This window comes from Pezoporus wallicus, unplaced genomic scaffold, assembly GCF_028554395.1.
Source record: "Pezoporus wallicus isolate ANWC-B61680 ecotype Strahan unplaced genomic scaffold, APGP_CSIRO_Pwel_v1 contig_8714, whole genome shotgun sequence".
Taxonomy (NCBI): Eukaryota; Metazoa; Chordata; class Aves; order Psittaciformes; family Psittacidae; genus Pezoporus; species Pezoporus wallicus.
The window spans coordinates 1,706,451-1,720,855 of record NW_026635695.1 but is presented as its reverse complement, the minus strand read 5'-3'; the positions used below and the strand labels follow the sequence as shown (position 1 = coordinate 1,720,855).

Genomic DNA, 14,405 nt, shown 5'->3' with positions numbered 1-14,405 from the left:
TGATGTATTCCAGCATATACAGAGCTACAGTTATCAGAGATTCCCTTCCAAGAGGAGATTTATCTGTTCCAAAGTGTTGGGCTTTAAACCAGTGAGAGTTGTCTTCTGACACACACTTATATTAACTAAATAGATGAGCACTGAAGAAAATCAAGCTACCTATTCACAGTAAAAGGTCAGTAATTCCCCTGTTGGCTGTTTGTGATACAACAAAAACTTAGTGCAGCCTAAAAATCTTTATGGAGATGAAATCTGTTTTATTGTTATGCAATTTTGAATTCTTCTAAAGATTAAATTTAGGGTTTGCCTTTACACATCATTTCAACTTTAGAATAAGCCCATTGCTATCCTTATTTCAAGATGTGTTTCTTAGCTCTTAAGAGTGATTCACCTTATTTTAGGAGCCTGACTTCACAGAATTTTCCAGAATTCCATCTTCAAACATTACACATGAAATACATGATACCTGATACAGAATGAGACTTTGAAAACACAGGATGAACAAACCTGTACCAGGTATTCTTCTTCCATATCTGACACTATCTCTCTGCTACCAAAACCACCCATTCCACTCTTCAACAGAAGGACTGGTTGGGAAGGACTGCATTCAAAACTGAAGATCACTTAGAACATACCATACCTGCACAAGACCTGAAAGGGCTGACACGCTTGAAAGTAATTTTTCTGCTCTGTCATGGTGTGGGCCTCTATAACATAAGCAGAACACCAGCCCACTTCTGATGTACACAGAAGTTAATACCAAAAGTAAAACAAAACAAAAGCAAAGGAGAGAAGAATTTGCTCAGGCTCTTTAAGGTATTGATTCAGTTGGTTTCATCTAACTCATGCTTCTGACACAAATTTCTAAGACTAATTCTCTCCTCTGGTTCCTCCGCAGCTAACAGTGCTCTTCTCACACTTGGGAAGAAGGTATATGAACACGTAGAAATGGACTTAAATGCACAGAGGAATGTGACAAAAGAACTTTTATCTCTTTTGTGGGCCAGCCAGGAAGGAAAATGCTCTGCCCTTGGAAAAAAAGTACCAAATAGGGCACAACTTTTACTTTTTAGTCATCTCATGTCAAAAAGGACATAAACCAAATAAACCTGATTATACAGGCAGCAAAATAAAGTCATCCTTATGCAGATGCAAGAAGATTAGATATATCTGGAGTATGATCATGCAATGAGCAAGAGGTGTCCTGCACCCCACCAAGAACGCTACAGACTTCAAGCAGTGGTCCCAATGCAGCATGTTAGACTAGGCCTGTTTGCAGAGTCCTGTAGAGTAAATGTTACAGAAGATACATGGAATCAATTTTATCAGCAAGAGGCACAGCAAAGGAAATCTGAAGTTGGTATTTAAGAAAAGGCATGGAAAAGCATATTTCAGAGCACTAGTTACCCACCCCTAGGTGACTCAGGATGACAACGGTAAGGTTAAACAGGTAACAGAAAATTGAAAAGTAAACGGGATCCTTTGATATTATAACAAATTTTTTACCTCCCTCCAGCATGCTGACAAGAACCAACACATCCACCTTCCTACAGCAGACAAAAGATAACTACTGCAAACACGTCTAGGATGTCAAGACTGTGGTTTACAATGGAAGCAGATCCTGTGCCAGACACAGCAGTCACACACGCATGGATTTCAGGACCTACACTGAGGTCTTCAGCTCAGACCAGCTCGGAGACTACTGGTGCCTATCCAAGGTAGGCAGGAAGCCAAAACCTCAGCTGCCAAACTTGTTGAGCCAGTCTTCCCAGTGCTGGCCCACAATGCACCACTTTGTGTTTGGAAATTGCTCAAAAGCTTTTGCTTCCAGCAACAGTGCTGAGCACTTGGGGAAAGATGCCAAAGGAGTCCAAGAAAGGGTATCACAGGGCCACCATAACAGTGGGTACACCCCAAATGCTCCCGTCAGCTGGTGACATCACCCTGAGTCACTGCGATGACAAAACAACACCAGGCTTCCTGTTAAGCCTGGATTTCACAGAGTGCAGGAGAACTCTTAGTGTGATTAAATTATAAATAAACCTGCTGATGCTGCACCTTACCAGCATTTCTTCCCATTTCAAAATGAAGAACATCAACCTATCCAGACTGTGATTTTGGTCCTTTCCCAGGACAGGGGCCTTCCTTCACATCATTGTTGTTATCCACAAGGACTCTCAATGGTGTCAGCAGAGGACAGAGAACTGCAGTGCTGCACAGAGAACCCTTTTCATCCCAAGAAGCTGTAAACAAGCCTTAGGTGAGACACACTGACAAGCACACTGAAGATTTTACTCCTGTGCTCCACCTGCTCCATGGGTAAGAATAGCTTTCTTATCTCCAAGGCTATGAAGCTAACACTTCAGATCATTAAATTCAGGCCACAAAAACAACAGAAGAGTCGTCTAAGTTTTACTCCAGCAAATTACATGGTGGTCTATGCCCCTACATTTAGGGCACAAGCTTATAGTCAGGTAGAACCAAAGGAAATTTCCCAAACAGGGGCTGAAGTGTTCTGGACTTCTCCAAACACCCCATGGAAATAGCAGTGTTGAAATAGCCAGGCAAAGCAAATCAAGTCAGCTGGCTATTAAAGCAGGCTCAAGAAAAGAAACAACAGATAAGGAGAGGGCTCTGCCCCAGCTGAGATACAAAACATAATCTAACCATATCATGAGTAGTTCATGAACGTAGTAGTTCAAACACCGGTATTTTCCCCAGAGTCTCGTAACACAACTGGTAATAGAAGTCTTCCTTCAGTGACTTGGCCACAAAACAAAGATAAAAAAGAATATTTAGGACAATACTTTGCAGTCTATTCTGTAAGCACATATTGCACCAGCTTTGGTAAGAAACACAGTTCTATTGAATTTGGATCAAAACTCCTCTGTAAATTCCAAACTACAACATGGCACAGCAGCTCCTGAACAAGCATGACTTCCAGACAGATACTCTGGGTAACACACCTTATACAGAAAGAAAAACCAAAATTGTTTTTAAAATTCAACTTGAAGTATTTTTATGAAGCAAATGCTGCTCACCAGGAAATTCATTTAAGCCTTTCCTCTCAAACACTTCCATTTAGTCCCAGTGAGAGGACAACTGCCACCTCTCTTAGCAGGGCAGAACAGACACATTCAAACACAGATTCTACGTTTTAAAAAATGAATTATCTGAAGAAAACATCCTAAAAACCAAGATTATACCCCTTACAAGAAAAAAAAAAAGCCCAGCAAAGCCTTCTGGCTGTCAAAGTTAGACTTCTATAACACATTTATAGAGTCATATTAATTGAACAGGAATGAAACAGACAACTTTAGTATTTCCTGGGAAAAGTAGTAAAAATCCTGGGAAAACTTCTTATTTTGAAAGCTGTTTTCCATATTATTTCACATGGCTGTCTCAATAATCCAACAACCTCACTGTCTGGCTAATGGGAACACTTTTCATTCCTTTGATACAGCCATCAACACCACAGCCAGTTAACTCAAATCTTTGCAGTCTGAGGCCTCTGGATATTCCTCATTACTATAGATTTGCTCTGAAGGGATAAGAAGGCTATTTGGTATGGCTCACACTCACATACACTGTATAGATGATCCCTCTTTCTCCTTCTGGCATCATTCGCAACAGCCTTACAATAAGAGATAAAAATAAATGGTGCCGTAACTCTTCCTCAGCAGAGTAACTCACATTCTAAAGGTATTTTCTCCAGTTCACAATGTTACTGGGAACCACCTCAGGAATTGCAGTCGAAAACCCTTTTGATTTCTATTACCTGGCTTTCTGACAGGGCTAATTACTGAAAATTAAGAAATAATAAAAACATACTAACCGGTATGTTAAATAAGATAAACTAGTTCTTGCTCGCTGTTTAGTTTTCACAATACACTACTCATAACTGATATACACTGCAGTTATCCACTGATACATCATCTCACATAGAGATCCCCAAGATACAAGATCTACTATGCTCTATAGTCACATAGGTAGCCATGTAAGAACTGGACCAAATTCACTCTGAAATGATTCGTCATCAAGCACAGGCCAACAGGTTTGAGGATTACCAGACCTAATAGATGCTGGAAAATTCAGCACCTTCTTTAAGCAACCATCACCTTGTTTTGGAAACAACTTGACAGTTAGAATGCAACCACTATTTCACAAATGTTTCACTCAGCAGAGATGGAGGAGCTGCTTAATCCCACATTACTGGGAGGAAAAAAAGAAGATTGCAGAACCACACCCCAGGTATAAACTGATACAGGCTTTCTGTATTTTAGCCTGAAACAATAGCCAGAGGGTGTCACTTAGGCTGCATACACGTTGACAAAGCAATGGCTACAATATCGAGGGACTGACAATTAAAATGTTTGCATTAGAGAAGTACTTTGCTGGCTGATCACAGGTTGTAGTGAATGTGGCTGTCACATACGCAAAGTCTCACTGGCCAAGCCCATACCCTGGTCCTGCATCCTCCTTCCAGTCAGAAGGAAGACTTCAGTGGCTCAACAAGACCTCACATCCCCGGACACTACCTACTAAACTACCAGAACCAAAATTTTCCCACTGACAATATCTACCACTGTGTTTATGCAGTCAGTGAAAATGACAGTAGAGCGGAAAATGCATTTGTGAAGGGCAAAATACAACTGAATTTGATGTTAAAAGAAAAGAAACGTTACTGTGTAGTCAGCATATTATTTGCTTTTCAAATTTAAGCTTCAACACTTCATTTTAATGCAAGCTGCCACAGGACTTTCAAGCAACTTTAACAGCATTAAACTGTCCAACAAACTTTCCTGCAAATAAAAACAGCTCTAGATGTCAGAACAAAAACGCATAGAACACCACAGACTTACAACCCCAAAGCTGCTCCCTATTGATTTTAGCCTTTCAGCTGCTTTGTGTATACGTTTCCAGTGCCAGTTGAGAATGCTGTGTTCTCATTAAAAGTCCGTAGTGTGATAGAAAGATGACAAAGTTTTCTGACTGTTATAACCCACCAGAAGAGAAGGGAGGCATAACCAATTCTCCCATTCACCTTCTATTATCAATGAAGTTTGTCTGTGGACTACACTGAAGCTATCGAAAGTCAAAATCAGGGCAGGGTGAGACTGTAAATAAATGATCCTTCTCATGGGAAAGCAGGTTCCCATAAAAGAGCTTATTCCACAAGGGCTGACAAGCATCGTTTACACACAAGTAACTGAGCACTTGAGTATTTCTCATCTACTTGAGCCAATAACCTGGAATATTTACCATCATGATGACCATTTCCAAAGCTAGCGATCGTGGCTCCAAGTGATGTGGGAGCAGCTGTGAGTGCAGTTTACTTTGATGAAGTCATCCCTGTAGTATCTGGGGTTACCACGAGTATCCAGCTTACCACGAGAATCAGTCTGACAGCCACTGAACCACCGGAACTGGCTCACATCTGTACACAGCCTGCACAAGCAGGGAGAACTTTTGACTGTGCAAAGCCTTCTAGCAATGGAACAGCGATTACAATGCATTCTTTGCCTTCCATAACAACTGCTTTTACAGTTGTGCTACTCTGCTCCAATACACTTTGAATCCCCTTTGCCAGATTTTAACACTTGCTGCTACAAACTTGAAGTACACTGTTAGAATGAGTCCAGAGGAGGCCACGAAGATGCCCTGAGGGCTGGAGCACCTCTGCTCTGGAGACAGGCTGAGAGAGCTGGACTTGTTCATCCTGGAGAAGTCACGTCTCTGAGGAGACCTTAGAGCAGGTTCCAGGGCTTAAAGGGGCGAACAAGAAAGCTGGAGAGGGGCTTTTGATAAGGACCTGTAAGAACAGGATAAGGGGGAATGGCTTTAAACTGACAGAGGGAAGATTTAGATTAGATTTTGGGAAGAAATCCTTCACTGTAAGGGAGGCTCTGGCACAGGTTGCCCAGAGAAGCTGTGGCTGCCCATCGCTGGCAGTGTTCAAGACCAGGCTGGACAGGGCTTGGAGCAACCGGCTCTAGTGGAAGGTGTCCCTACCCATGGCAGGGGGTTGGAACAGGATGAGCTTTAAGGTCCCTTCCAACCAAAACTGTTCTGCGGTTCTACAAAGCTGCATTCATTTCCTACACTGTAAGAATTTCTAGGTAATAACCTTGCTATCTTAGAATTATAGAATAGTTAGGGTTGGAAAGGACTTTAAGATCATCTAGTTGCAACCCCCCTGCCATGGGCAGGGATACCTCACACTAAACCATGCCACCCAAGGCTCTGTCCAACCTGGCCTTGAACACCGCCAGGGATGGAGCATTCACAACTTCCCTGGGCAACCCACTCCAGTGCCTCACCACCCTTACACTAAAGAACTTCCTGCTTATATCCAATCTAAACTTCCCCTGTTTAAGTTTTAACCTGTTACCCTTGTCCTGTCACTACAGTCCGTAATGAAGAGTCCCTCCCCAGCATCCCTATAGGCCCCCTTCAGATACTGGAAGGCTGCTATGAGGTCTCCACGCAACCTTCTCTTCTCCAGCCTGAACAGCCCCAACTTTCTCAGCCTATCTTCATACAGGAGGTGCTTCAGTCCCTTGATCATCCTCGTGGCCCTCCTCTGGACTTGTTCCAACAGTTCCATGTCCTTTTTATGTTGAGGACACTAGAACTGCACACAATACTCCAAGTGAGGTTTCACGAGAGCAGAGTAGAGGGGCAGGACTGTCTTTGGCCTGCTAGTCACTCTCCTTTTAATGCAGCCCAGGATATGTTGGCTTACATATGAGCAACTTCCACACCACTGGTGATTTTATTCATTAAAAATGAAGAGAAACAATTTTAAAGCATCTTATAGACTATTTAGAATACTCCATTACAAATCAAATACTGTAATGCTTTGTGAAAGATTAAATCTTTTCTGTTTTGTAAGTGCTAAGACATCACACATATCCCCAGCTGTCCTGTGGATGTTACAGCCATACACTAGCATAGTCAGAGAAGGTGTAAGAACTGTATGCATTTTCTTTTATAGATCCACTGCAGTGGAAGCAATAGCTTTTAAAATAGTTACCTTAGAGACAGTAATCTGCATCCTCTTAACCCAATTTATTTAAAAGTACCCTTCACTAAGCCTTTGTGTCTTTCTTGCTCTACTTAGATACTAGTGTTATCAACTCTAATATTACAGTCATATTTCTACATATTTATCACATTGTTCTTCTCTTACTGAGCATCTGTAGATAAATATAGAATAGAAACTATATAAAAAGCAGTATTTAATCAAGAATTATCAAGACATCACCTCTTCCACGCAGGGATAACCCAGCTAATCATACATACCTCTTAAGAAGCGTTAGGTAACAGTGAGTTCCTGACAGCGATGTATGTGTACAGACAACCGTCTCAAAGGTTCTTATAAAGAGAAAAATATCCTGCTTCCTCACATATTACAGACAGATTGAGGCAGTTTTTTGGCTGCAGTTCCACTGAAAGTCCCCAAGGCTTTGCAATATCACACTAATACTATGGTAATATCAAAAACCTGCAAAGTATCTTTAAAGCATAAAAGATGACACAGTTCTAAGTTGCAGTCGAACATCACAATATTCTATTTATAACATGTGACTCATCCCAGCAGAAATAATTAAATATTGTAAACAGAACTTGGATTTGAGGGAAAAAATAACAAGAAAACGAGGGCCAGTCACTGCAGATCAGCTCAAAATCCTGTCACACTGCATGGGGCTTAAGCTATCTCATAAAATCTCTCAAATTTTCTTAAACAGTTCAATGCACTTTTAAAGTCTCCTTGTAATTGTTTTACGATAACCAGCCCACAAATCCTTACACCGCTTTGTGTAAATAGTCAATTAAAATGCAATGAAATGAAGAGGAGATTTATCTGATTACAGACTGTGAACAGCTATGCAGGATGTCAAAAGAGAAGAGTGGCACTTTGTACTGCTACCTTGAAATACATATTTCAATCTATTACAAATTCTCACCAGGTATTTGCAGGCAGTCAAGAACTACAGAGCCCTCTAAGCATCGTTGACACAATTTAACACAATAAAAAATCAACTCAATTGAGCACCTCCCAAGGCTGAATAAAGACAAATATGAAATAAGATGCTCTTACTTGTATTTACAACTTAATACTGGAACAAAAGTTTCACAAATACCTTCATTATTTATTGAACTTGCTGCTGGGAAAATTCTAGATGATGGGTCTATGTAGTAAAGATGCTCCTAGTGAGCCCTCCTGGCCTGGTCCTGGATTTCACTGCTCAACCCTGCCCAGCGCAGGGTTCAAGAAGAACAAGGGTTCATCACATGTACCCTCACAGCTCTGGTTAACTTTCATTTACAACAACTAATGTAATCAAATCTGAAAGCTTAGAATGAATGCCCTTCCTAGAGGTTCATGGAGTCTCTTCCCCCATGCCCAGGACATACTAACTGCCCAAGAGCCAATGTTCAACTGTTATCAGGTGACACGATGATGAAGAGAATTTGCTCCCACCTGCAATCCTGATGGATTCCTGCAGTCAGAAAGTCTTCTGAAGTGTCTTCTGAAGGTGCCCACCAAAATCTGTCAACCTGCACTCCCACAGAATATTCAACACTTGCTTTATTAAGACCAGTATAGTCTAAAAACTGTTAAGACTGGTTCCATGCTACATCACCACACAGCAAGCATCAATTCAGATCCTTCCAAGCACCATCAAATGCACCAGTGACCATCACTCAACTGACCCAAACCTATGACGAAGTAATTGTCTCCTCTGCATCTCCCTCCACAACCATCTGAGGACCACCTCAGCCAAAATAGCTTGGCTACATACAGAAAGCAATCACACACTTCCTCAGGATTCTAAGAAGCACCAAGTGCAAACAGAACAAATCACTGGCAGCCTGTATGGATGCTGTAAGGGTGGCCAAGACCTTTATAGCCAAGATTCAACAATCCTGATCCATGATGATTGATCAAATCGAGCTCAAGACCCAAGTTACAACTGTTCTCTACTCCTCCTAATCCTTTGTTGCCATTTAGCTATAAGCTATGGTGACGGTACTAGTGAAGTGCTTGAAATAGGCAGTACCAAGGGATTCACCTCTCAAAGTACGCAACACACCAAAACAAACAAGGGGCTGTATATGTAACTGAAAGAATGAGATGTTTAAGCTCTAGTAAAGACACCCCATGGTTTCAGAACGCCCTAAATACATTATTAAACACCTAATTTCAAATTGTCTAACCAAATCTTCTCCACGCTTATTTTCCATTCTGAGATGCTGTAATTTCCTTCACATTCTTATTATACAGATCTTAAACTTATTTTATAAGTCAATATAAGAATCTAACAGACTTTCACCCCAACCACTTCAAAAGGGTTACACACGTAACTATAACTGCAAGTAGCTATGATCTCTGAAGAGCAGATAGGTTCTTTCCTCTGTCTCTCCAATCCAGCCTTGGTGGCGGTGGTGATATGTATTAAATAAAACAAAACCAAAAGCACAACATACAAGATAACTGGTATCAACTAGGAGTTTAGTGCAGGGAGAGTCAGTTTCTCAGGGGGTGAGAGAGGGCTAAGCCCCCAATCACAACAACTTCAGATTTGTTTCTACTTGGTGAGCCAAACTCTTCCATAGAGTGAAAGGAATGAACCTGTTGTCAAATTCTGCAAGACGCCTAAGTTCATCCTGTTGAAGCCTGTCAATGTTACCATGAATGAACTCTATGCTGACACACACAGTTCTATTTTGAGATCATCTTCGCAACAGTAATGGGCTAAAAAAACTTTTAAAAGCAAACCCAATTCAACAAAGGTTAGCAAAAACCTCCTGAAAATGAACTTGTTTGCCAAAATCTTTCAATGTTTGCAAGAATCATCATGTTCAAATGAAAACTAAAGACACATCGACCTCCTTTTCAGACCTGCTGCATCTCCAAGATGAACTAGGCATATGTGAGCACACTGGCTGCATCCGTTGGCACATGCTCCCAGCATCACAAGTCTGAAGATGCACTTCAGCAATGTTTCATTTCAAAACAAAAGAAAAAATGCATGAAGAAGACTACATTTTCTGCCCTGCCATTTTAGGATGCATTTATAGATTATAATGCAACATGCTGTACTTGCTTCATCACAGCAAAAGCTGTGTGGCAGAGGAATCACACCTTCAGCTGGTTCACAAGCAGCAAGTAGTTAAGTGACTGTGTGAGCTAAAAGATTCTGTCACGTGAACTACATATGAAAATAACAAACAATTGCTTCCAACATGCTCTTACATCGATAGTACTGCTCATCACAAGAATATTTGAGTGTTAAAAGTGAATTTTAAAGGGTACATCCATGATGATGGATGCTCCTTTCTCATTTCCATCTGTTGCGCATTTTCCATACCAAAAGTGAGTCTAGTCCATTGGGCCTGTACCTTGCTCCTGCAGCTCCAATTTCTACATCAAAGCACAGTGTGGACTGCTACTGCCTCAAAAAGCAGTAGAAGCATCCAGCAAGTTTCTCACTTTGTGAAGGTCTGTGAGGATGCCAGCAGGAATGACTGCATGTTATGGATTAGCAGAATAGAAAGCATGTAAGAGCAGTGAAAAAGAAACAGGGAAGTAGAAGAGACAAACACAGGGAGTTTGGGAAGCTCAGTTTTTTGTTCTTACTTCAATGTGAGCTTGGTGACATCAAGAAGGGTTAGATACAGAAAAAAAAGGGTATGAGACTATGAACTAATTTTAGTTGCCTGACCCCTACATGGAACTAGCATCACTGAGACAGGTATTAAGGACTCATCAGGCTTCACAACCAAAATCATGCTGAGAGGAGCTGCCTGATCAGCCAATAGGAACTGCCAGTGACAAAGACGTGCCCAAAATCCTGCCCCTCTCCACAGCTTGCAAATGTTGTCCTGGAATTACAGAGTTATGTCCTTTGTTCTTTTCAAGAAATAACAGGCATATTCTTTCCCGATAAACATAACAAAAGGAGGAGCTGGAAATGCTAAGTCCCTTTTTAATACAGTGTTACAAAAACGGGAACATTCACTCTTCGCTCAGGAGGAACAGACACTCTTTCCTACCAGCCTGAAATCCACCTCTCACCAGGCAGGTTGATGATGAAGCTGCTCCCACTAGAAGATGCAGAGAAACCACATGTGGGAAAGGAACCAACTACATGCCATGACCCAGTGGGTACACAGGCGAGTGGGAACCTGACCTGAAAGCTGACAATGGTTAAATAAAGCAAGCAGTTCTTGGGTTTGAACTCGATTCTAATAAGTGGGCTGTAAAGTCATGTTCCCTCCTTCGCTGCCTCTCCAGGCCATGAATATTTAATTCTTTTATGCAAACTGGAAGAGTTGCAATGCAAGGTTAAATTAGCCTAAATAACCTTGAAATCCTTTTGTGAAGTTGGGCCTCTGAGTCAACTCCCGATCTGGAGAGAAATAACTTTCTTACACGAGTTCTGTTGTTGGCTGTATTTAAAACACTGTGAGGTACCAAGACAAAATCTTGAAGTTAAGAGTTGATTTGACAGAATGTATACCATTGGTTCACCTTCCTATGCCAAGACCCATGGTTTACACAGTTCAATTATTTAATGTTTGTGCCTCAATTTTAAACGCAAAATTCTTCCTGGGAAAAGGAATCAGTTACAGGATTCTCAAAGTTGTATTTAATAACACAACACATACACATGCTGGCAACTTTTGCTGCTCTGTAAGTGCAAACTGAGCTTTTTCTTCTGCTTTATTTTGCTCCCTATACAATAGCTACAGGTAGACACCAAGGCAGCAACTCATCCCTGTGTCATAAAGCAACCAAAACAAACAGGTCTGGAAGCCTGACAGGGCTACCAGGTTTCACTTTTAATTCTCACCGTATTTTATGAACTTCCTTTAATTCCTAACCCTACAAATGACTCGCATGGCTGGAGTCAGTGCAGAGAAGCTGTGTCTCGGTGGTCAGCCTATGCAAAAACAGTTTCATGAGCTCTCTCCAGAGAAAAAGGAAAAAAGATTATTCTTCATCCTGCCAGCTAATCTTTGAAATCTGGAAACCGTAGATGCTTGCATTTTAAGAGGTAGAAATAAGAAAGAATGTTTGAAAATCCTTATTAGTAAAATCTTTATGAGGGTAATACGTATGCTTATTGTTACAAATGCTGTTCTAGCACTTGAATGATTTGTCTATACAGAAAAATAAATATCCAACACAACTACTACTAGATTGGAACTCAGGAGTGGAAGCAATAAGGTCATTTTTTAAATGCCTAAGAACTTATGCAGACACTCAGAAGCTAGCACAATGGCACAAGTGATGCTGAACACCACAGCACAGCTGCCTGTTACATCTTTCTTACAGGTCACTGACCACTGACTTTGGTCCTAGAAATTGATTTTCCCACAATGTTAGCAACAGTAGGAATTCTACAACAAACAGATATTCTGATTCAGCCTCAAGATGCGTCACTGCCTCCCCACCTTACTAGTCTGTACCACCTTGCTTGAGACTTCACCTGTTGTCTCTAGCTCACAAGTAGGTAAGTACTGAATCAGATCATCTCCTAAGGTCCTAAGCCAAGTTTACAAACTCAGTCTTCTATTTCTAACAGCATCAAATTAATTATTTGGAATTAACTGATCTAGTATTTAAAACAGCAAGGCCTGTTCTGTGATATACTTCTCCAAGTCCAACAGTACCTAGCTAGCAACAACAACAGAAGGGAAGTTTTAGAACATTTCTCTGCTATAAAACAACTGTTAGACTGGAAAAACAAACAAACAAAAATTGAACACCACAAATCAGACTCATCATTGTTGGGTTTTTTCCACTCCTTGTTACAAAGTTACCAATAATCTATAGTTTTCATTCATCATCTGCTTACAACCTGGAGCAGCATTGTTACTCTTGAGATGAACTGGGCTGTTAATGGGCTTTTGCTAATCACAGGTGAAAGGTCACTCTCATTTAGGAGTGCCCTAACAAATAAACATTAACACATGGACACAACAGAGTAAAGGTATCAGTATTCAAGCACTGACAGTGATTACACTAAAAGTCAAAATGTTTTAGTTCAAGAGAAAATATCAGTGATGTTCACACAGCTTCCTTGTAGTCTTATTTGTAGTTTTAAATAATAATCCAAAGAGAAACACTGTAAAGACAACAAGTAACCTCTGCCCTATCTTGTAGTTTTGAGATTATATATTAATTTAGTAACAATGCTAATGACACCACTCACTGACAGGCCGCAAGTCCCAAATCCAAAGCGATAGGATTGAAGTCTCCCTTCTCTTTCCCATACACGTCCTCTCATAACTCGTTACGAGAAGGAAAACTTCGCAGTGCACTTCTCTTCATGACTGAATCAACTCACCTTCTCGGCAAAGTCGCATTGCTTCTCGGTTCCGGCCGTATTCCTTGAAACTTTCTTCTAACGCCGTTCCTAAAACCGAAAAGCCACAAGATGTCAATGCCCACACAAGTCAGAGAGCAGAACTGACCGCCCGTTCCCCCGCGGGAACAAACTGGTAACTCAGGAATAGGCGCTCCAGTCGCTGCCGCAATAAGCACGGCTTCCGAGAGCCAGACACCTCTCGTCTCGTCCCGTCCTCGGCAGCGGAGCCGCTGTCACGGCGGGGGCTGCCTCACCTCAGCCGGGACCTGCCCCCGCCCCAGGCCGGGGCTCAATCGAGGGCAGGAGCAACCGGCCTCCGGGGACGGGCTCAGACCTCCCAGCACCGTGCCCCGGATTAAAGGAACTGGGGCAAAGCGCTCCTCATCCCGCGCCGCGCCCGAGCCCCGGGGACCGCGCACCGGACAACGAACTCGGCCGCGACATTAGGGGGAAGCGCGACGCGAGCAGAAACGGACCCAACCGCCTCCTAGGGCCCGGTCCCCGCGGCGCCCTCCGGCCGGGCACCCTGCCGCGCCGCACCGGGGGCAACCCCCCCACTACAAACCAGGCCGGTAGAACGGTTGAGGATGGGGGGGATGCAAGTGAGACTTGGCGGCCACTCACCGTCGTTCCCGTGAAGTTTAGCAGCATCGACCCAATGGCTCCAGGGTTGCCCCAGCATCGCCTCGGGGCTGGGCAGGGACCTGCGCTCTCCGACGGCCGCCATTGCCGCTGCGGTGGCGGCGGGGCCGGCGCCGCTCCCGCCTCCTCCGCCTCCTCCTTCGCCGTGGCGGGGCCGCCGCTGCCGCTGCCTGACCGCCGCCGCGCTGCGCTGCTCCCTTCTGACGTCACCCGCGGCCCGCGCCGACATTCTTTCCGCTGCTATAGAACGTAATGGGGGGGGGGGAGAGACATCGGGAGCTTTTTAAGGTGGCGCCGAGCTCTTTAAGGAAGCGCCGAGGGGATGACAACCAGCTTTAATGGTTTTTAACCCCTTTTCCCCCTTCTCCTCTAGGAATC

General features: G+C 42.8%; 1 protein-coding gene across 3 annotated transcripts in view; it reads right to left on the bottom strand.

Moving 5' to 3' along the window:
- The window catches only part of ATXN7 (ataxin 7), an 82,111-nt gene that overhangs the window by 44,170 nt on the left and 23,536 nt on the right, over nucleotides 1-14,405 (bottom strand). For all 3 annotated transcript variants that reach the window (XM_057397356.1, XM_057397357.1, XM_057397354.1), the window contains 2 exons: nucleotides 14,010-14,267; nucleotides 13,365-13,433 (listed from right to left, as the gene is read on the bottom strand). In XM_057397356.1, the coding sequence (XP_057253339.1) occupies nucleotides 13,365-13,433; nucleotides 14,010-14,256 (316 nt within the window). In that variant the 5' untranslated portion in view covers nucleotides 14,257-14,267. The remainder of the gene's footprint in view (nucleotides 1-13,364; nucleotides 13,434-14,009; nucleotides 14,268-14,405) is intronic.